The 24088-nt window shown below is 36.8% G+C and overlaps 1 protein-coding gene across 7 annotated transcripts in view; it reads right to left on the bottom strand.

Moving 5' to 3' along the window:
- Positions 1-57: 57 nt before the first annotated feature.
- ZEB1 (zinc finger E-box binding homeobox 1) overlaps positions 58-24088 on the bottom strand; it is a 200340-nt gene continuing 176309 nt past the window's right edge. For 5 of the 7 annotated variants that reach the window (XM_045462973.1, XM_045462974.1, XM_045462978.1 and 2 more), the window contains 6 exons: positions 23344-23505; positions 17259-17461; positions 13123-13228; positions 5308-7115; positions 2692-2872; positions 58-2578 (listed from right to left, as the gene is read on the bottom strand). In XM_045462973.1, the coding sequence (XP_045318929.1) occupies positions 1983-2578; positions 2692-2872; positions 5308-7115; positions 13123-13228; positions 17259-17461; positions 23344-23505 (3056 nt within the window). In that variant the 3' untranslated portion in view covers positions 58-1982. The remainder of the gene's footprint in view (positions 2579-2691; positions 2873-5307; positions 7116-13122; positions 13229-17258; positions 17462-23343; positions 23506-24088) is intronic. The other 2 variants (XM_045462976.1, XM_045462975.1) reach the window with 1 other exon arrangement.

Raw genomic sequence — 24088 nt, 5'->3', positions numbered from 1 at the left:
CTTCACAGAGAGATTTCCAAAGAAAATCTTGATAATAATTAAAAGAACGACAGCAGGTCAGGCTTGTTGATGCATTTTATTGTGAGATGGGGGAGTCTGGTAAAAAACTAGAAAATGACCATGGTGTAACAAGGAACTTAAAAATGAAGAATCAGATTTGTAACTTACATACATGAATACAGGAACAAATTGGCACAAAATGTTAAACATTGTTCCCAACACTGTTTATATAAGGTTATCCTAATTTGGCTTACTAAGGAAATGAGAGTTTTATGGTTAGGCTAATCTCTTAATAAAACTGCAGAGCATCATGCTATTAGTCACACAGTGAATTTCAAAATTTAAGAGTTTTATATTAAAAACTGGGTAAAGGTAAAATGACTTGATTGTAGTTGTAAAACTAATACATTCCCATTTAAATTCTGTTCTACAGTCCAAGGCAAGTATAAATGTTAACATAACACTGTTAAATCAAATCTCAATGCAAGAGAACCAATTGCATCTCTACTTTAAATCTTATCAACTTTCCAAATTTTCATACTAAAATATATTATTGTATTAATACAAACTACAGTATTATACACTACACTGTGTAATAAATAAAGAAATATAAAAATAAGACACATAAATATAAAAGTTTTCTAAAACTAAAAGTACATGTCAGTAAGAAGGGTATTAATACTGCCAGGTTTGAAGACGTACAGTACAAAAATGTTGCACAGATCTATAAACTAAAAGAAATAAAATAATACTGATAGGTAAAAATCAGCTAATGTTGTTAATAAACTGGGTCCATAATAACTAACATTTGGAAACAGTTATGAGCCAAACAATGATGGCATGTCCATGTCTGAAATGCAAGTACATGGATAGAGCAGATTAGAAAATTTCCCTTTCATTTCTGTAGAGAAATTTTGAAAGTCAATTAACACAAAATGGATGCTGAGGAATTAAAGGGTGAAATGTCCCAGTGTTTAGGTTTCTCTGACAAGAGTCAGTGGTTTTAAGTTTTATTTGGAATTTTGATACGACAAACAAATCGACAAATGCTAGTTATTGTAGGCCACACACTGAACGAAGGCGGGTTAGAGCCTTGAAAATACTGATAAATGGCACTTACAGCACACAGGTCTTGCTTAAGGCCAAAGGAGACACAAAGCTTCATATCATATCCTTCATATTTGTCACCACATATTCAAAACACGATTACAGACACTGATTCTGACGACTCTGCTGCCCTTCCCAGCATTAACACTGTTAGTCCCTGCAATCAGAACTCAATGGCAATCTTCTGAACTCCATTTGAAACCACATGAGTAAGAAACTTCAGTTCTTCTATCGGCTGCTTTCTTAAGGCTAACAATACACTTTAAATGATAATACTCCACTATGACATCTAAGTATTAGAAATTACTACCTTCTAGATTGGATTTATAAAAGGTAGCTAGCATGGTTTGGAACTGCATTATACTTCTCTGTGAAGGGAATTCTGTAGTGCAGAAGTTCTCACATTTTAAAAAACATAATAAAATACTGAAGCGGATTTAGCATACGTTTACCAATAAAAAATTATAAAATTTCTCCCAATTGTACAGCTTAAGAATAAACCAACGTAAGAGTGATAATACTGACAAAAATGAAACAATGCCAGATGCTTACCTAATTAATCAGTTTCCTTTAACCTGTTCAATCTTTGCTTTCCGAGTCATTAAAGTTTTCTAATCTGCTTCGTGTTACAAACTTGTTCCTAACTTTGAAAAATGCATGAAAAATTACTAGGTCTGAGATCAGGCACACCCGGATTTTTTTTTGTGTGTGTTTTTTTTTTTTTTTTTTGTATTTTGTATTTTTTTAAATTTTTACTTTACACAGTAGTGAACAGAAACCACAGTATACAGGTTACTGTGTTTCCATGAAAAGCATGTATAATATAGAACAAACTTCATTACCAATTAGAATTTATTTTCCTTCTAGAAAAACTATTAGGCTTCATTTGTTTTTTCTTCTGACACCTGCTCACTATTCTCGCTTACTTTTTGTTCTAAGCTGCTTGCTTGATTTACAGCTTCATCATCCTTCATCAGACCTTCAGTTTTTGCCTCTTCTCCCTCATTCTCTGCCTCTTCTCCCTCTTCTTCCTCCATCTCGTCTTCCTCCTCCTCCTCTTCCTCGTCCCCTTGTGGTTTTTCACATTCTTTTTCTTCCTGCAGTTCTTCCATCTCTTTGTCCTCCTCCTCCTCTTCCTCTTTGTCACTATCTTCATCCTCTTCCCTTGTCAAACTCTCTCTCTCATCTGAGTCGGCCTGTGAGGGGGACGCCTGAGCACCAACGTGCTCACTCCTCAGGACTTCCGGTCCCGCCTCTTCCTGCTCAGTGCTATCGCGCTCTTCCGCTTCTCTCTTGCAGTAGGAGTAGCGATGATTCATGTGTTGCGAGTAAGACCCAGAGTGTGAGAAACGCTTGCCACATTTGTCACATTGATAGGGCTTTTCTCCAGAATGCAATCGCATGTGTTCAATCAAATGATGTTTGTGTTTAAATGCCTTTTTACAGATTCCACACTCGTGAGGTCTTTTACCTGCAAAATAAGAACACAGCCATGAAACAATCCTCACAAGGATTTTGGGGGCACCTCAGTTTGGGGAAAGCATTGCAGATTCACTTTTCAAATCATCAGGTTCATCAACATACCTGTGTGTTCATATTTATGTCTCAATAACGAGCTACTCTTTTGGAATATCTTATCACACAAATCACAAGCATACATTCCATTTTCTGTCTTCCGCATTTTCTTTTTGGGTGGTGTAGAGTCAGAGTCATTCTGATCCTCTACATTTGATACTCCTTCTGAGCTAGTGTCTTGCCTTTCATCCTAAAGGAAGAAAAGAAGATAAAATTTAATTTCTACTTAAAAGATAAGCAAGAGACCTATATAAAAGCATAGGTTAAAAGAAACTACTTAATTAAAAAAATTTTACTTTAGAGCAAGAGTGCATTGCATCTCCCTCACGAGTGGGGGAGAGAGAGGAGGGGGGGCGAGAATCCTAAGCAGGCTCCATGCTCAGCCTGGAGCCAGACGTGGGGCTAGATTCTATGACTTTGATACATGACCTGCACCAAAAAGCAAGAATTCGAGGTTTAACCAACTAGGCCACCCAGGTGTCCCGATTTATACTTTTAATCATTTGACCAAAGCAAGCATACTACTCATCACTGCAGATGGGCTCCAAGGGTGGGGCTAGGTGACAGGTGGGGGTTCATATAGACAAAAGGGAGGTTGGGGGCAATATAGTTACAATGATGACAAAAACAAGTGATCAACTGATGAAAAGAAAGGACACCAAAAAGAAAGAATGTAAAATGCATAGTAACCAAATTTACTTGGTTCCAAATAAATAATACCTTTATGAGAAATTTGCCAAAAATATTAACTTAAGGGTTTGCTACATAATCACTAATTTCCAACTGCATCATTGTTTTCATTCTGGGTTTTACAGAGCAAAAGTTAAGATTCTATTTTTACAAAGTGGTCTTTGAATTGTGTCCTCCAGAATTTCAGAGTTCTATGAACTGACCTCCCTGTTTTGTTTTTTTTTTTTTGAAAAGAGAGGTCTGCTCTACTACTTTTCTAAGGAACAAGATGAAAAACTGTGCAGGAGAGTCTGCATTTTCAAACAAGAATACTTGCTAGTCAAAATAAATCTGCAGACTTTCAGTGGAATAAAATAATTTCAGCAGTCTCAGGGAGGTACTTTTGTGCAGGATGCTCATGTAGGTAAACAACGATTGGTAGAGGAATTGGGTTCCTCAAGATCCTCCCATCTTTCTTAATGTCTTCCCTTCTATTGTCTCTAAACCCACAAATTTTCTGAAAGTTCAAAGGTTTTTACAACATTTCTTCTAGTTCTGCAAGGTGGGAGAGGTGCAGCCATCTGGGTCATTTGTGAGCTGCCGGTTTGCGCTGAAGTAACCTGACTACTTTTATTGCTATTTGATCTGGTCATATGATTAACTGAAAGGTTAGTGGGTCTCCCTTTATTCTTCAAAGGTGTACACAGTGTTTTATACACCAAGAATCTAGGTGAAGTCATTGGTCATGTGAGAATTTTTTTCAAGAGTAATCACAATGGCAGGAAACCCAATCAGTAGCAATATTTAAGGGGGAAAAAAGCAGCAAATACACATTTGAACAGGATATTGTAATTATGCTCATTGCACCTACTTATAGCATGAATTTGGATAAAAGATCAAATTTATCCTGGTATTTGGTTGATTCAATCAGAAATTGATGAAAAAAATTGGGGGGGGGGACATCAAGGTTGGTGACCTAGAAAAAGTCTGGACAATGAGCCACACAATAGTCACACAAAATGGTTCTATCTAAAACCACATCATGGATTTTGGGGGGAAAGTAAGGAGGGAAATGTATATATAGATTCACAACAATGCTTCCTCATATATATTAATTATGACTGAATACTGTTTTAGTTCACAGCTCATAAAGTGACAAGCACATTCACTAGATGGGCTCTTTGTATACTTAATTCTTATTTAATTAAAGCCTTTAACAAACATAGGTGTTAACACATAAAAAGTAATAACTAAGTTCTGCTGGGGTGAAATGTCTATGAATGGCAACATGGTTTCATGTGTTAGTTATCATAAGGCAGAAACCGTTACTAATTTGGGAATATAACTATAAAACCAGGAATCCAATTAGTGAGTATTCCAGTATTTCTTTTCTTCCTTCAAATAGTCAAGTCTTTAGCTGAGAATTCTCATTATCAGAGTAGAATAACAATTAAAACTGTAGTTGATAACTATCCCTTGGATTAGTAAAACACTGAAGACGGGATGCTACAAAAGTTAAAGCAAACATTCATCTATTTCTTTTCAAAAATGATAGTCTGTATCAACCTGCTTGGCTCTACAGAGACTGATTTTTATTAGAAAAATTTCACTGAAGGGGTGCCTGGGTGGCTCAGTCAATTAAGCCGACTCTTGGTTTTGGCTCAGGTCATGATCTCTTAGCTTTGTGGGTTCGAGTCCCACTTCAGGCTCTGTGCTGGCAACGCAGAGCCTGCTTGGGATTTTCTTTCTCACACTCTCTCTGCCCCTCCCCCACTTGCGCGTGCGTGCGTGTGTGTGTGTGTGTGTGTGTGTGTGTGCGCGCGCACGTGCTCTCTCTCTCAAAATAAATAAACTTAAAAAAAAAAAGGAAAACTTTTACTGAAATAGGTCAAACTAGCATTTTACCAAACAACTTCAGGATGAGGAGGACTTTTTTTTTTTTTTTTTTTTGGTTACCTGATTCCCATTTGGCTGGATCACTTTCAAGGGTGGTTCCTGGACTGCAGGGCTGACGGTAGTAGAGTATGTGTAAGCCACCTGGGGAATCAGAATAGTCTGCTTATTGGCAGCTAGTGCTCGCAAGCATGGAACACTGTTCTGGTCAGCAATGGCCACGATTGTGGGTAACTGGGCAGTGACTGTAGGTATAGCAATATTTATGGGGTTGGCACTTGGTGGGATTACATTTACAACTGGTTCTGAGTCTGTAACACAACTGTCCTTTTGTGGCTCCTTTTTTGCACAAGATAAGTTCAAGGGTTCTTCCTGGACAGAATAAACACTGTTCTGGTAAACACTAGTGATAGTTGACCTTTCCAATAATTCTCCCTGTTGCTTTGGTAGTGAAAGATCAAGAGGTTCTACTTGTGGTTCTTCCTGTGCACCTTCCGCTGTGTACAAGTAACCCTGTGTATTTCTGGATGAGGAAAGGTTTAGAGGTGAGGGGGATGATGGACTACTTCTGGAACCATTGATGGCTGATCCTGCTGGTAAAACTGGAGAGTTAGTCATCTTCAGGGGGCTTTGCAGACTTGCTGTGCTGTCTGGGGGTTCATTTGCATTTGTAGATTGAGGCTGCTCATCGTTCTTTGCAGGGATATTGACTTTGCCTGGTTCGGGAGAAGATGGTTCAGAAGACTGCACTGAGATCTGTCCAGCTTGCATCTTTTCAAACCACTTTTTTACTACATCCAGTGGTAGGTTTACTGAATCGGCAATTTTTGAGAGCTCTTCTGCACTCGGTTGTGCATTCAAAGCATAATACGCTTTTAGAAGAGACAAAAGGTTCTTTAAAGGTGGCTGACTGGGAGACAAATTGCCATCTCCACTTGATGAAACAGAGGACTCGGGCTTCTCAGCTTCTGGTGCAGGGAGTGGAGGGGGCTGAGCAGGCTGCTTTAGGTCATAGTGCTTTAATTCTGGAAGTGCATTAATATCTCCTGGACATTCGTCACACAGAAGGCAAGTGCTATCGTTCACTCCTCCTTCAAAGCTTTTGTCCTTCTCAGATTTAACAGTAAGATCTTCGGGTAACTTTTCACTTTTGCAACTGTTTGTGGGGACCGGATTTTCTTTTTTTAAGTTCTGAGGAACAACTTGAAGTTGGCTAGGCTGCTCAAGACTGTAGTTAATGATAATTTTGGTTGTTCCATCTTGATCAACCAAAGGAAGACTGATGGCGGAAATAACAGAATGGCCACCTTGCTGTATGGATGAAGCATTGATTGTTTCTTGTTCTTTGGATGCAAGATTGGCTTGATTATTCTCCAAAACTTGCCTTATTACATTACCATCTACTGCCACTTTAAGTACATTCTGAATATCGCTTAAATTGATACTTATGGGAGACACCAAACCAACTGTTGGCAGAACAACAGCTTGCACCACACCCTGAGGAGAACTGGTTGCCTGTAACGGGCCACCACCACTAAAAACCCCATTTTGTAAAGGGGTTGAACAGTTGATTCCTGAAGCAACCACAATGGGTTTGAATTCATAATCCACAGGTTCAGTTTTAATTTGGTTTATAGAAAGTTGCTCTTGAAGGGGTTTATTCTCTATCTTTTGCCTTATCTGTGGTCGTGTGGGACTGCCTGGTGAGGCCGAAAGAGATGGTGAGGAACACTGAGACGTCTTGAGTCCTGTTCTTGGTCGCCCATTCACAGGCATCAAGCTGATACATTTCTTGCTGCTTATGTGTGAGCTATAGGAACCAGAATGGGAAAAACGTTTCTTGCAGTTTGGGCATTCATATGGCTTCTCTCCTAAACAAAATAAATTACATTCACTGCATTATTACACATACATTTTTATGTGTCCACATTTTCCTTTAAGCAAGCAGTATCAATTTAAAAAGAGGTTACTGTGGATCTTGTGATACAATTTTATTTAGAATCGTCGTTTGCAGTTCAGAACTGACATAAATGCTATGAAGACTAATAAAACCTTAGTCTGAAGTACATGTGCTAGCCAATCAGGGAATCTTTGCAGCATATGTATGTAATATTTCTGCTGACCTTTAAACCTTCAAATAATTCTCAAATAATTACAGCTGACTCTTGAACAACATGGATTTGAACTGCACAGGTTGACTTACACGTGGAAGGTTTTCAATAAATATAATACCGTACTGTAAATGTATTTTCCTTATGACTTTCTTAATAACATTTTCTTTTCTGTAGCTTACTTTACTCTAAGAATACAGTATATAATACATATAACATATAAAATATGCATTAATTGACTATTTATGCTGTTGGTAAGGCTTCTGGTCAAGAGCAGGCTATTAGTAATTAAGTTTTTGGGGAGTCAAAAGTTGTATGTGGATTTCTGACTGCACGGGGCACCAGCACCCATAACCCCTGCATCGTTCAAGGGTCAAACGTACATCTATTCTTTCAAATCATTTTTGTTAACTTATTTCACCTCCCTATGTTATTTTCTCTATTTCACCATACTTAACTATCCATAGGAGAAATTATTAGAAGAAAAGTAAGTAAAATCTCCCATAAGACTTAAGTACCAATATCTATCCTTGACTGTATACATCATACGAATACCTACACTTCCCATATCCACAAGGTTTTAAGGTTTCCTTGAAAAGATCTTCTCAATGGGAAGAAAACTTTAGATATGAGGTACTGCTAGGAGCGACGGCTTATTAAACTAGGAGGTATGTACTCCTGGAGACATAAGGCAATGTTCTAATGGGCACACAAAACTTTCTTATAGTTTCAATTTTAGTGACAGCAGTTATGGTAATTTAAAACATTGCAATATTAAAACACAGATTACACTATGGAGAATAATAAAACATTTGTGTGAATTGTTAGGAAAACAACCACAATGTCAAAGAAGCACCTTGCTTGTACAGGCCTTCATCAAGTTGCTTCCCTAGACCTTTGGGGGTACAAGGCATTTATTCTTCTTGGCTGTTAGGGATACTTTGGTAGAAAAATTTGAAAAGCATGAAGCCGAATGGAATATTTTCATACAAACCTAATTTTCACTTTAATTTTAATTTATAGTTCATTAATTTGTAATTTATAGTTTTCAGACTGTGAGTCTCAATAAGGTGGGAACCCGAGTCTTCTGTGCCATTTATCCTTTGTGTAGGTCACAAAAATGCTCACTGAACCTTTTCGAGATGAATGAATGGCTAATTGCAGAATTATGAAATATGGTGATGCTAATTTATCTACTCAGAGAACATTTTCTCTGTTCTTTTTAAGAATTAAAATGGAAGCAGTGGGAAAGTCGGTGTAAACTCTTCTAATAATGTAATTTCAGTGCAAAGTTTTTAAAAAGTGACTTATATTTTCTCAAAGTATAATTACTTGAAGAATCAGATATTAGAACTGGAAGTGATCTAAGAGGCCCTCTTATTCGGTAAAAGAGTTCATTTTATATCCTTGCAATAAAAAATTCATTTTATATCATCCTTGACTTTGGCTAGTCTCCTGCTTAAGCTCCTTTATTAAAAGAAAGTTATTACCTGCTGGACAGCTCTATGAAAGATGGTCTAGTCTGGTTCTGCTGAGGATCATGAATTTGGGTTCAAAACCTGGCTCTGTTACTTACTATTCTCTAAATCTTTCCAAACTTCAGTGTTTTGGTGTGTAAATAAATGTAGATACATCCTCAATGGACTGTTATAGCAGTTACATGACATAATATAACAAAACTTTTTGTGTGGTCTTAATACATGTTAGTAATTCTTTTAAAAAGTAACTCTGGGGAGCCTGGGTGGCTCAGTTGGTTAAGTGTCTGACTTTGGCTCAGGTCATGATCTTGCAGTCCGTGAGTTCAAGCCCCACATCAGGCTCTGTGCTGACAGCTCAGAGCCTGGAGCCTGCTTTGGATTCTGTGTCTCCCTCTCTCTCTTCCCCTCCCCAGCTCACACTCTGTTCTCTGTCTCTGTGTTTCTCTCAAAAATAAATAAACATAAAAAAATTAAAAAAAAAAAAGTAATTCTACTGAGAGCTAGGTTGAGTACTAAGCCAGATTTCCCTTGTTATAACAGCCTACTTTCCTGCCCACTGATGCCACACAGAACAAGTCTAACTTTTCTTCTGAAAGCCAGATTTTCAAACTGATGATGAGCTGTCATCTGCATCCTTAAACTTCCTTTGTGTGGATTAAATATACTGCGGTCCTTCAAAGACTCCTCATAGGACATGGTTTTTAGAACCCTTACCCACTTGTTAACTCATCTCTGGAAATTCTCCAATTTATCAATATCTTTCCAAAGGGATGCCTGAAATATGATTCAATACTCAAAATGTATCAGGAAAATTTCCAGTGGGGGTAAAATGAGGGATACGTTTTAGTATATCTCCATTTTAACATTTTAAAATATTGGATAACATTTTAAATTATTGGATAACATTTTTAGATAAGCTATATGCTTGCTCTCTTGCTAGAGACACTCAAAACATAAGAATCTATAATATAGATTATTTTTATCTTTACAAACAGGGAGACAGAGGAGCACAGTGGCTAAGGCAACCACTTTGGAGTCAGGATACCTACACTGGGGCTCCGGCTTTGCCATGAAGAGGCTGAGTGACTTTGGATAGGTTAATTAAGCTCTCTGAACCTCCATGTTCTCATCAGTAAAAAAGGAGGAAATAATAGCATCTATCTCATAAGGCCGTGGTGAGGACTGTATGCATTTATGTACCCATATAACTAGAATGTGGCTGTAAATAGTTAAGTATTCAATAAATACTAGTTATCATTATTATTGTTGGGAGTTACCTGATATTGTATCATCACCAGAAATAAAGTGCAGAACAAACATTGTAAAGCCAAATCCACTATGTTTGTTGGAAAACCTCTTGTTTCTGATTTCCTAGCTTTACGGTTTATAGCTAAAGTATGTCACCTAATTCATCTGTCCTGCAACTGTTAAACCCTGGAGGTGGCATCAGGAAGTTGTGCTGTGAAAAGTCAGATGTCCCATGAATACTGATTTCTTTTTTGTAATGGCAGAAGTGGGTGTTTGGTTGCATCTGATGTAAAACTTTTCCAGGCTAAAGGTCTAGGGCTATCGAAAAAACCTAAATTATTTTCTGGAGAGGATCACGGGCTGGGAGCAGGAGCTCTTTTGCCTCACCTCTGAGTGGAGGGGAGGTGATCTGCCCCTCATCATAGCTCAGCTCCCACAGGCAGAGTTCAGATGATGGGCAACACACATGACTCTGCAGAGGGCTCATTTTAATGGTATCAGAAGAGAGCAACAATTCCGGTAATTTTAGGGAGTATAATTTGAAGGCCCTGATTAAAAACACAGCTGAGAACAAAATTACAGAGGTTTCTTTAAGGCTATGAAGCTCATCCATTGCTAGATACTCTAAACAGTGCTTTCAAAACTATCTGTGGTGAAGGGTGGGGTTTTTTTTTCTTCATTTTTTTTCGTTTTAAATTTCCAATCTAATACCAGATTGATATTGTATCAAATATAATAAAATTGTCACAGCGTTTTCTTTGTACAATAGTTTCTGAATGCTTGCTCTCAATTTCTGTAATTTGCCTTTGCAAGACCCAGTCACCACATGTTTACAGATTGGTACCAGTCCCGGGAGGACATTGAATAGCCCCACTTGGCTACCTTCCCTTGGAATAAACCAGACCATCAGAAAGCTGTACACTCGAATTGTATCCAAGTGGCTGTCCTGGAGACATGCTTTTCCTGAACTGCATTTTGGTGAAATATCACTGGCCTCCTATTGGACAGTCTTGTTTTAAAAAGAAAACCCTATCAAATTCTCTGCTGTATTATTCTGAGGATATTTGGGGGAAATGACATAAAACGTATTTTGTCCTTTCCTCTTTATGATGCTCCAAGGAACAGCTTTCCCTATGGACTTACTTAGTAGCAGCAAGAGTGATGCTTTTTCTAGTCACTGATTCCTTTTACTTATGGACTGTCTGGGTCTCAGTTACTGACGTAGTTTTCATATTTCCCAAACCTTAGAGTTTGATGTGTGGTCCACTTTCAGCACGTGCGTGGCATTTCGTGGTATTCATTTGTTTTCATGCTTACTTCATGCTTGTGCTACTTTCTTTACTTTACTTTCCTAATATATTTTTATAAATTAAAATTTCCTGCTGTATTAAGGGCATACAAGCCTCATATTAAGACAGGTATAAATACATAAGGAATGGACTGCGCACAGCACAGAGGGTGCACTGTGAGCCGTGACACGACCTAAATTTTCACTAGCTACTTCAGCTGCAGCAGCAGCGCACTGCTAACAAGCTTATCGGAAGCTCTTGACCATCCAGACTCCTAACATTTTTCCAGTACAGACAGTAGTAGCTCCCCACTTTCTACTTGATCAAGACTGCTTTTTGAATGTCAATGCAGAGTTTTGTGATTAAATATCAACTTCCTGTTTCTAGCCCTGCAATTTTAATCTTTGGTGTGACCCATGCTTCCCAATTTTGTATCACCTGCAGGTTTGGTGAATCCTCCTATGTAAGTGCAACAGGACCATATGACATTCATTTTGTACGTGAATCTTACTCTAAATTTTACTTTTTCCTTCCTTTACCCCCGATCTCAAAATTTAAGAAAACTCTCTTGAGTTAGCTATATCTCTATCAACAACTTCAAATCATCTGTGGTAAGAAAATAATAGGTCATTAAAAATGTATTATTGATGGAAATTTTTCAATTGCCCACGAGCTTCTCTATGAAATAGGATCTTGTGGCAACTGCAAAAGACAACAACCTCTAATTTCCAGAAATATTAAAGTGTGAAAATATTTAAATGTCTATGCAACAATCTTGGTTTCAACAAAAGTGGTAACTTTAACATTATTTAGCCCTCAATGAGCAAGACAGTAAAACTTCTAGAAATGCGGTTCCAAAATAAAACACAGATATCACCAATCACCCCTCACAGGGCCACCCACTGTACTTTTTTTGTAGGATATCTGTAAGATGTAAACGTCAATACAATAATTTCCACGAAATAAGCCATGTGCAGACATTCATAATTTCTCGTTAATTAGAAAACAGTTCTTTTTCACTAAAACTATTTAAATCTAAAATAACATATCAAAATTAGTCAGGAGATGAACAGATTTCATAGTGCCACGTGGGACGCTACCGAGTTTTCTTTATAGCTTTTGTTGAAGTGGCACCGTTAAAGAAATGCAAATACAGTTCTTTATGTTTAGAAGTTTCTAAAACAGACATATTTTTATCCTGTAGTATCATTTTATAAGTAACAACTTAGAAAGTGATATGGAATAGAATGGTGAAATGATAGGTGAACACATTTTTCTTTTCAATTCTCAGTGCTGCCTTGTCTGGCTAGCTCCGCATCACCCCACACACCATTTTCTATCTGGAGTTTCCACTTCTACTTCTCTCATGTTAAGAATGTCTCCATCTTACTTTCTTGTGCAAACTGTGACTTGTGAATCTTCTTTGTCCTTCCCTAGCTAACTGTGCAAAAGAGACAATGAAATTAACATCCATCAGAAAGCTAAAGGAGGCTGCTCTTCTTGTTAAAACATGCTATATTCTGATTAGGAAATTTGGAGTATGTCATATTACATTAGCTTAACGTGCTTCAGTTAGAGATTAAGACTCCAAAAATGTCACTTATAAATAGAAAATTTCTCCAGATAAGTCTTTACCCTAAAAGAAAAAGCAAGATGTTCCTGATCATGTGTCTAGACCACATGTTATGACAGATTTCTTTATTACCACATATGCTATAATATTCAAGATGTAGAAAGAAAACAAATATTTACCACTGTGGATTCTTAAGTGCTCTTTTAGATGATGTTTGTATTTGAAAGCTTTTCCACATTCAGTGCACTTGAATTTACGATTACCCCCAGACTGTGTCACATGTCTCTGTAAGAAAGAATTGATAGTTTAATTATAAGGCAAAAAAGCTTTGGACATAAAAGAACGGCCAATCTGCTAAAAGTATTATTCTGGTGAATTCTGCTTCTCAAAGGCCTCAAACTGAGGCAGTCATGAAAATTTAACACTTGGAATATTACCAAACGAAGTGCGATAATGGGAACAGAATTCTGACACAGAGAAAAATCTCCACTTGCTCATTTAGAGTATTAGAATCATACTTTATTGAGTAATACAGTATTTAGCACAAATAAGATAATATATTTTACTAGGAACTAGAGATTATCTCTTCTGCAGGCCAGACTTTTTCAAGTAGTTTATCCTCTTGGACGCTTGATATTTCCAAAATGTACTTTCATCTGATGATTTAAAAATACTTCCATCTTTTCATCCAGATATGGGTTATTATAGTAGCTTTCTGTCTGGTTGATCAAATTTCCACTATATATTTCAAATATATTCTGCACTCTTAGATTTTTCCCCCCAGGTCCCATTACTTTATTTATTTACTTTTATTGATCCATCATTAAATTTATTTATGATTTAAATTAAGTAAGTTTTTCAGTGGAGTATAGCTGACACACAATGTTACATTAGTTTCAGCACACAACACAGTGATTCAACAACTCCATGTGTTACGCTGTGCTCACCACGAGAGTCCACCATCTATCACCACACAACGCTATTACAATGCCATTGACTATATTCTCTATGCTGTACCATTCATCCCCATGCCTGGTTCATTCCATAACTGAAAGTCTGCGTCTCCCACTCCCCTTCACCCATTGTGCCTGTCCCCCGCCCTCCCCTTTGGCAACCACCCGTGTGTTCTCTGTGTTTGAGTCTGTTTCTGCATTTTTTGTTCGTTAATCATACAGAAGTGCTGCTTGAATTGAATTGTATCATAAACCTCATAAACCACAAATTGCTCATAAATCTCCAAAGGCTCCCCATTAACACCTGAATATAGATTCTGAGTCTGTACATTCCAAGTTTATAGCTCCTGAGTTTCCAGGCTTATTCCACACCAGCTCTCTAGAAGAAGGTCATCCCTCAGTCACTTAGGGAGTCTCGGTGTTGGCACATATACTGCTCTTCTCTATCTCCTTCCTTTGGTTTATACTATTCCTTATTTCTTGGCTATACTTCCCCACAATTATGACTATTAAGATTCTACCCATACTTCAAAAGCTCAACTCAAGTACTACTTGCTTCACTCTCACCCTCGCTAAAGTCTCCCTTGTGTTTTTCATACAGGAAGGAAAGAGAATAAGTAACTTACTAGGTATCAGGTCCTACTGCATCCAAACCTATAGCTTTAAGCACCAAACATATGGTGACAACTCCCAACAGTTTATCTCTACACCTCTTAACTCCAGGCTCTCACGGCCAACTGAGTCCTTGATATTGCCAGTTGGAAAGCAATGGGCATGTGAAACTTTACATGATTTACTGAACCCTTAATTTCTGAGAATCAGCTCCTCCTCTGGTGTTTCTTGTTTTTGTAAATGATGCCCTCATTTATTTGATTATTGCTTAGGCTTTGAACTTTAGAGTAATCCTTGATTCCTTGCTTTCTTCACATTTTACACCCTTACTCAATCCATCAGCAGGCCATCTGAATACACTCTGAATCTAACATTCATCATTATGTCATGTCTGTCACCACCAGTGAGTTCAAAGCCACCACCACCTTCGGCCTGGATTATAGCAGTATTCTCCAAATAGTTTCCTTGCTTGTAAATGATCTCCCTGCTTTCATTCTTGTCTCTCTTGATCTACTCTTCACCCAAGAACCACTGTTCCCTTAAAAATAAAAAAATAAAGATAAAACTCAATATCCTTCAAAGGCCTCCTGTCACTCTGTAGAATAAAATCAAAAGTCTCTATCATGGCCTATAGAAGGGGGTACATCATCTGGCCCCTAATGCCTCCCTGGTCTCACCATCTTTCTCGAGAACCTTTTATTCACACTGGCCTCCTTGCTGTCCTTTGGTGATGCTGGGCAGGCTTCTGTCTCAAGGTCTTTTTATGTTTCCCTTTGTTCCCTTTGACTGGAACACCCCTCCCCCCCGCCCAATCTTTCCATGGCTGGCTCCATCCTTTCATTCAGGTCTTAGTTCAGATGTCCTATTCTCAGAAAGTTCTCCCTATCTTAAAAAAGTAGCAACTTTCTTCACTTTTTATCCTCTTACTCTACCTTATTTTTCTTCATACTATCTGTCCTTACATTTTATATCACCTACTAATATATGCTCCCTATTGTCAGGATCTTTGCTTGTCTTTTTCACTATTGTGCCTTTAACACCTAGAACAGGGCCTGACATGTGACAGAAACACAAATATGCATCTAATGAATAAATTAATAAGACATGGAAATGCTTATTTTTAAGTCATGGTATGATTTTCAAAGGCAGGAAGATAGACATTGTACTCAGGTTTGCTGCCCCATAACCTAAATTGTATCCAAGATATCTTGGTAATATTGCCTCACATTACTGGTCCCTGTATTAATCACAGTGCTTTTCTGACCTTCCTCTGACCACACGCTTCATATATAAGACCTATTACGTTTGAACCCATCAGAAATATCACCACAAACCTGGCTTTTATGTTGCTTAGAGATATTATGATTTGCTTCTATAATGGTATCTCTTGCTTTCACCAATAGTTCTACCTGTGCTTTGTAGATCCTTTTCTTTGGCAAGGGCCCTTGGTATAGAGAGGATATGGGGGCAACATTTGCAGTTTGGCTCTGCTCCCCAAAGGCTTGTCTGTCAGGACTCCCAGATGGAAAAGGCATTCTTCCGCATTGTCCCTGATAAGACTTACATAGGGGCAGATGTAGATGGATGGTCTTTGTCTTCAGTAGTTCCTTCCCTGTATCAATTTCTCCCTTCTCTTGGTATTCTCCCCAATTTCAAGTGTTCCTTCAAGGACTTAACCATTAACCTAACTAAGGAAAGGTTGGTCCTATACTTCCTGATTGCCATCCTCTCCCCCTTATTTTGTGATTTTGTGAGCATCCTTGCCAAAGTCCTGAGAAGACAGGTTAGTCCTCGATGATTCTGTTTCTGCTGTATTTGTTTGTTTGTTTGTTTGTTTAGCCATCATCTTAGAAAGGGTCTAATTTGTTCTCTATGAGATATGTGACTTCTATTATGTCCACACAGAGGGCAGAGTTCTCACGCATTCAGGTTTATAGATATTCATAATCCTTTGATGTAAGAAACTGGACATGTGCCCCAACCACAACACAAAACTTTCAAATATCCTGTGCAGTTGAATATTTGATTTTTACAGTTAGAATTATGTTGATATTAATGTGATTGTGTAGAGTTGACACTTCTCAGGATCTTATAAAAGAAGGATAACTGGCAAAAGTTTCTTAGCCTTTAATCTTTAAGTATAGAGCCAAAAGTTCAAATGTAATTTATAGAACAGTCTTGGTTTACACATGAAAAACTGAATCAAAGCAACACAGAAGGAGAAGAAACCAAATGAAAATGGAGTCTTCAGAATAAAAATGGTTAGAATCTAAACTTTAGGTTCTTAGAGGAAGTCACTTCCCTTACTAGTGTAAACAGAACACAATAACTTAGAGTAAGCAGTCATTGGTTCCCAGAAAAGTGTTTTTATTATTATTTGCTTTCCTTCTTAATTGGCTAGTACTTAGTCATATGGTTTATGAAACCAACATTTCTCTTTCCTACACTGAGCATTTCAGTAGAATGCATTTTGAAATCTAGTTCTAAACTTTAAGGGAAATATTTGTTATGGTATAAGCAAAACAATTAAATTGAGATGAAAGGGATCTTATCTAAAAAAGAAAAGAAACTTACTTCTAAAATAATGTTTATATGCGCTTTGTAACTCAGAAATGACAAGACAATTCAAATAATCTCTTTAATTTGTATAAGGCTGCAGACAAGACACTGTCTAGTACATTCTTTTAAGTATATTGGAACTGTTGCCTTCTGTGGAGGGTTGAGAGTGAACTCTCAGTCATTTCACTTACTTGATCTCTTCCTGATTTATGTGATGTCATGTGACGTTCAAGTTGGGTTCTGTATGCAAAGGTGTAACTGCACAGGGAGCAACTAAAGTTATCTTCATTCTTTTCATGGCGATATTTAATGTGTTCTTTCAGAGAGGTAAAGCGTTTATAGCCTCTATCACAATATGGGCAGGTGAGTAACTGGGAAAATGCATCTGGTGTTCCTGTAAAAGAAAGATCATATATTTCTACTTTAAAACATTCAAAAAATATTACCAAAGGTACCTACCATTGAGTCTCTAGGCTACATGCCAGATATTATGCTACCCACTTTATACTGACCCTTAATACAATGATATTCATTCTATTTAATAAAAGAGAAAACTGGAGGCTCAGGAAGGTAAAATAACTTAAAAGTCACATGGCCAGTAAATGATAAAGTCAGGATTCAAACATGTGCTGTCCGACTTCAAAGTCCCCTATCTTTTTGCTAACCTGAAAATATTCCCTTCTTTTTGTATGGTTAATTAGACAAAGAAAACAAAGGTAAAATCAGAATATAGGTTATATTTGTAAATGTATACATATTAAAGGGGACTTTACATCATAATAGAATCTTTCTATTGGTAACAATGTCATCATTATTTATTTAATGCTCATTCTTTCAAATTTGGAAATGACACTATAAAATGATTATCATCAGATAGGGAGTAGTACATAATTAGACTATGTTTCCAAGACACTCCTGCAGTTAGGTGTGGCCGTATGACAGAGTTCAGACCAAAATAGCTGTGTACTGGGGGGAAATGAGGAGCAGGAGCCAGATCTAGGCCTGGGCCCCAAGGACCTCCCATGCATGCTTCTTCATGTTCTTTTCCTTACTGAAATACAATGATACATTTTCTGTGGAATTTTATATGGATAAATATAGAGGATGGTTTCAAAAAATAAAGGCAATATGGGAAAACTGGAGTTCATGGAATGAACCATATTTTTACATATGGAAACATCTAAGCCTAACAATCCTAAAACATGGTACCATTTTGCCAATTAATACTGTTTAACTAAGAGTGGTTTTCCATATTTCTTTCTTTAAAAAGTTTCCTAAATGATAATTTATTGTAAATAGTATTTCTATCTTCATTTTGAATTTCTTATTGAGAAAAGACTATCAAAGAAAATTTCATTACAGTCTCAAAATCCTTCATAAACATATATTACATTTATTGAAATTCATGTCCATATAAATTAAAAGTCTTGCTCAATAACCAGCCTTCAAATAGACTGACCACCTGACCCCACATAGCTTGTTAATTATGTTGAAATACGTATCAAATATATGAATAAAATCAAACAACCAAACCCCTCAAGTTTATGATGGTATCTTTATTATCAGCTAGCAAGGCAACTGGAATCAGAGACCCTTCTGTTGGTGATGTCTCTAAAATGACCTACTTCTGTGAGGATTAGATTAGCTGCATGAAATTGTTTTGGAAATCATGTTATGTTTTGTCTAGTATGAATTTCCTACTTGTACAGACAAACAGGAAATCAGCATTTGGGACATTCTCCTTGCCACAGTACCTAGGCCATAATATTGATGTTAGCTGGTTCCAATGGCAAAAGTCCAAGTCAGCCACTGCAGGTGCTTCATTATTGGCACCAGAACCACAATGTGATTTCCATTACTTAAGCTGCTCATACTCCATAGCGTAATACAGCTGTCTGCTCTCATTATGTTCTATTTTCTTCTCTGCCTTCATCATTAATAAACAAGATACTAATGATTTTTTAAAATTATAGGTTGCCCATATTTTACCAGCAAGTTATTATTTTCATGAGTCAGGATCTACTGAATTTCTCACACATAGGAGACATGAATTTACTCTTTTAGGTACAAGCATAAAACAGTGAAAAGTAAATCTGAATATTTGACATACTAAGCAAATTATAGAATGAACAGGCTTGATAGTTAAATAAAAACTTTTGTTTGTAGCTTTGAAAAATACTGGAGATATATATATATATATATATATATATATATATATATATATTTAATATCACTTGTTAGCAATGCAGGCTTGTCATGTAAGGAAGAAAATTTGCTTTTTAGAATTCTTATAATAAACTTAAGGTAGCAATTCAAGACAACTAAAAAATCCAACCTAGGTCTATTTTTTTGAATAATTTCCTTATGTATCTGTGACTAAGAATATGCTTATTTAAAAAAGATTTAATTTTTGTATCCTAAACTTCCCTTGCTAGGTAGCGAACACTTCAGACAGAGTAGTACTTGATATAAAACACTTTGAAAAATCTTCTTCATTTGCGCCTCAATGATTCAGAATTTGTGATACTTCAACCTGCTGGAGCAAAGTTTGCCCTTTCAGAATTTATGAAGTGCAGGAGAGCGTGTTTAATCCACTAAACCTTTAAAAACTTAAGGTCTTCTGAGGATAATCAGATAGTGCTGGTGTGAAAGAATATCTACCGTGAAATACTTTATTAGCAGTACACCTGAAAGTAATGAAAACCTGAATTAAAAACATATTCTGTAATTCAAATGTTTTACTAATTGAGAAATGGTTAGGGCACCAACTTTTATGGGATTTTAACATGTTGATTAATAACAATGGACTTTACAACATTTCACCTTATTTGATCTGTGCAATGGAAGATTAGTTTTCATTATTTTCTTTTGCTGAGGTTTTTTAAAAAAAACTATTACATAAAAATTTACATATATATACATATACATTAAAAATTCTTTATTTCCTTTTCATATTTATTGCAACCTATTGCTTCTTCAGGTGAAATGTTAACAAATTTTAAGGAAAAAAACCCCTGAGAAATGAAGGTAGAAATGGTAGGGCCCTATAGGATTATAATGCCTATAACTCCAGACTCTCCAACTATGCAAACAGATCAATAGAATACTATTCATTAAGCTGTGACACTGTGTCCCCAGGGGCAATAACTATAGTCTTCAAAAATGTGTCCTTTTGGCACACTGGAGGAATGGGTTCTAGAGTGCCCTACTTCTATTTCCTTTGTCATTGATTTGGTTACAGAAAATTGTATCTATTCTGAGGTGAATTTTCTATTTCTGCTCTTTTTCCTAGCTGATTCCTGATTTAAGGAAGGTACAGTTGACTCTCTGCAATGGAATCGGTTTTGTTTTCTATACCATTCTTCTCAATTTCCTTCAAATATTTTAAAGGTGATTGATACAATAACATTTATTTAGCACGAAAAAGTTGAAATACTTAGGTACAAATCTAACAAAATATGTATGAGATTTATATGAGGAAAACTATAAAACTCTGATAAAAAAAAATCAAAGAACGAAATAAGTGGAGAGATATTCAATGTTTAAGGGTAGGAAGACTAATATTGTCAAGATGCCAGTTCTTGCCAACTTGATATTTCCAACTTGATTCAATGCAATTCCATTCAAAATCTGGAGAGTTATCTTATGGACACCGACAAACATTTTAGTGTTTATATGAAGAGGCAAAAGACCCAGAAGAGCCAACACAATATGGAAGGTGAAAAATGAAGTTGGAGGACTGATAGTACCTAACTTCAACACTCACTATAAAGTCATAGTAATCAAGACAGTGTGGTATTGGTGTGAGAATACACAAAGGGACCAATGGAACAGAGAGCCAAAAATATCCTCATAAATACAGTCAACTGGTCTTTGACAAAAGAGGAAAAACAATACAATGGAGTAAAAGATAGTGTTTTCAACAAATAGTAATGGAACAACTAAACATCCAGGACATGCATAAAGTGAATCTACACACAAGACCTCACACTATTCACAAAAATTAACTCAACATGGACCACAATCCTAACTGTACAATGCAAAACTATAAAGCTCCTAGAAGACAACAGGAGAAAACCTAGATGACCATGGGTATGACAATGCTGTTTTTAGATACGACACCAAAGGCACGATCCATGAAAGAAAGAATTGGCAAGCTGGGATCCATTAAAATGAAAAACTTCTGTTCTGTGAAAGATAGTATCAAAAGAATTAGAAGACAAGGTACAGACTGGGAAAAATATTTGCAAAAGGCACATCAGATAAAGGACTATTATCCAAAGTATACAAAGGACTCTTAAAACTCAATGATAAAAAAAAAATCAAATAACTTGATTAAGAAACAGTCCAAAGACCTTAGCAGACACCTCACCAAATAAGATATACAGATGGCAAATAAGTATGAAAAGATGCTCCACATCATATGTCATCAGGGAAACGCAAATTAAAACAATAAGATACCACTACACACCTATCAGAATGGTCAAAATCCAAAACAGTGACACCACAAAATGCTGGCGAGGATGTGGAGGAACAGAAACTCACACTGCTGGTGGGAATGCAAAGTGGTACAAGTGGTACAAGCCTCTTTGGAAGACAGTTTGGCAGTTTCTTACAAAACTAAACATACTTTTATCTTACCATGTGATCCAGCATATGCACTTCTTGGTATTTACCCAAAGGAGTTTAAAACTTATGTCTACAAAAAATCTGCACATAGATGTGTATAGCAACTTTATTCATAATTGCCAAAACTTGGAAGTAACCAAGGTGTCCTTCAGTAGGTGAATGGATAAATAAGCCGTGGTACATCCAGACAATGGAATATTATTCAGCACTAAAAATAAATGAGCTATCAAGCCATGAAAATACATGGATTTTCATGTACTTACATGAGTATTACTAAGTGAAAAAAAAACACTTAAAAAGCTGCATGATGTAGAAGTCCAACTATATGACATTCTGGAAAAGGCAAAACTATGGAAACAAAAAGATCAGTAGTTTCCAGGGGTGAGGGTAGGTGGAGAAAGATGAACAGGCAAAGCATGGAGGATTTTCAGGGCACCAAAAATATTCTATGAAGGTATTACAATGATGGATACATGTCATTATACATTTGTCCAAACCCAAAGAATGTACACCAAGAATGAATCTTAAGGTAGACTATGGACTTTGGGTGATTATGATGTGTTAATGCAGGTTTATCCTTGGTAAAAACGGTACCATTCTGGTCAGTTATGTTGATAATGGGAGAAGCTATGCATACCGTAGGGGCAAGGGGTGTATGGGAAATATCTGTACCTCTGTCTTTTGTTGTAAGCCTAAAAATTCTCTAAAAAAGTCTTTTTAAATAGGTGATTATTTAAATATTAATTTATATCTATCCTCCAAACTGGGAACCCTCCCAAAATCAAACCAGATTTAGAATTTTAATACTTTAAATATTCTTAAACATTCCAAGTAACTTAGTTCTTGGTGTAGATCTTACATAAAATTTCTTATAGGAATATTTGCATGCTATTTGCATCTGTTTCTAGTGGATGGAAGGGAAGAATGACAGCTTATTTCCTTCCAGGGGAGTATGAACATAATTAGTATTGCATTTTGCCACTTAAAATGTTTATTTATTTTTGAGAGAGAGAGAAAGAAAGGGTGGGGGGAGGAGCAGAGGGAGAGAGGGACAGAGGATTTGAAGCAGGCTCTATGCAGACAGCAGAGAGCCCCATATGGGGCTTGAGCTCATGAACCATGGGATCATGACCTGAGCCAAAGTCCGACGTTTCACCGACTGAGCAACCCAGGTGCCCTGGCACTTTACTACTTTTTATACACTGGCTGTTTGTATCAGAATGAATAGACTAGAGCAGAGATAAAAAACCCCATTTGTCTCCAAATCAGTATGTTTTGAACCAGATACCCATGGTTTGCTTGCTAGAATAGTGGGAAAAAAAAATCAAGACGCAGTTAAGGGTCATTCTAGCTCCCTCTAACTTGCTGCCATGTGAGTGAATGGAAATCAATAACCAGGCACTGTTCTAAGCATTTCACTACAGTGGAGTTATCACTATATACATGAAATGCCACTTATTTAATACTATACTTCTATGATAAAAACCTTCCAGTCATTAAAGAGAGAGATTATTTTCTGTAGGCACCTGCAATAAATAAATTCTGGTTTTCAAAAGTGTTCCCTAGAGTAGAGTAGGTTCCCATTGTAGAATTATGGAAATAATCCTTTAAAGATGAAAGCGAAAACAACTGTGAAGCTCCATTTACCATTTTCATCATGACCACTGGCTTCTGGTGTGCCCTGCCTCTGGTCCTCTTCAGGTGCCTCAGGGTAAATGACAGCAGTGTCTTGTTGTTGCAGGAATTCTTCAACATTAGGATCATGGTTTTGTTCATTTTCTGCATCTGAGTCACATTCATCATCTTTTACTAAAAGAAATGCATACTTTATAGAAAGCAATTCACTGCCAAGTTGTTACAAAGCTTTTCTAGATAAGAAATTATTTACTTTAAGAGAATACATTACTGTTCTCGAATTTGTAGGAAATATTTACCAAAAATTAAAAGCAAAACTCACTCATTCTGTTGTCCTCGATTAAGAAGTATTTTATTTTTTTTTAAAATATTTATTCATTTTGAGAAAGAGAGAGAGAGAATGAATCCCAAGCAGGCTCCATGCTGTCAGCACAGAGCCTGATGTGGGGCTCAATCCCATGAATGCAAGATCATGACCTGAGCTGAAACTGAGTCAGGTGCTTAACCAACTGAGCCACCCAGGTGCCTCTATTGAGAAGTCTTTTAGAAAGTGTTACAATAAAAGTCTTGAAATTTTCACACTATCCCTTTTAAACTTGAGAGTTGTACTTCTAGTCCACCTTACTGATAAACAAGACACAGAAAAGCTAATACAGCTGACTGAATTCTTAACTTCTCAATGATCATGCAAGGAAAAAAGGAAGAGAAAACCTGAGCTCTCAAACCTTAGTCCCTCCTAGCAACCTACTGGATGTTA

Source organism: Leopardus geoffroyi, chromosome B4 (assembly GCF_018350155.1).
Source record: "Leopardus geoffroyi isolate Oge1 chromosome B4, O.geoffroyi_Oge1_pat1.0, whole genome shotgun sequence".
NCBI lineage: Eukaryota > Metazoa > Chordata > Mammalia > Carnivora > Felidae > Leopardus > Leopardus geoffroyi.
This window is presented reverse-complemented; position numbering and strand designations above follow the sequence as displayed.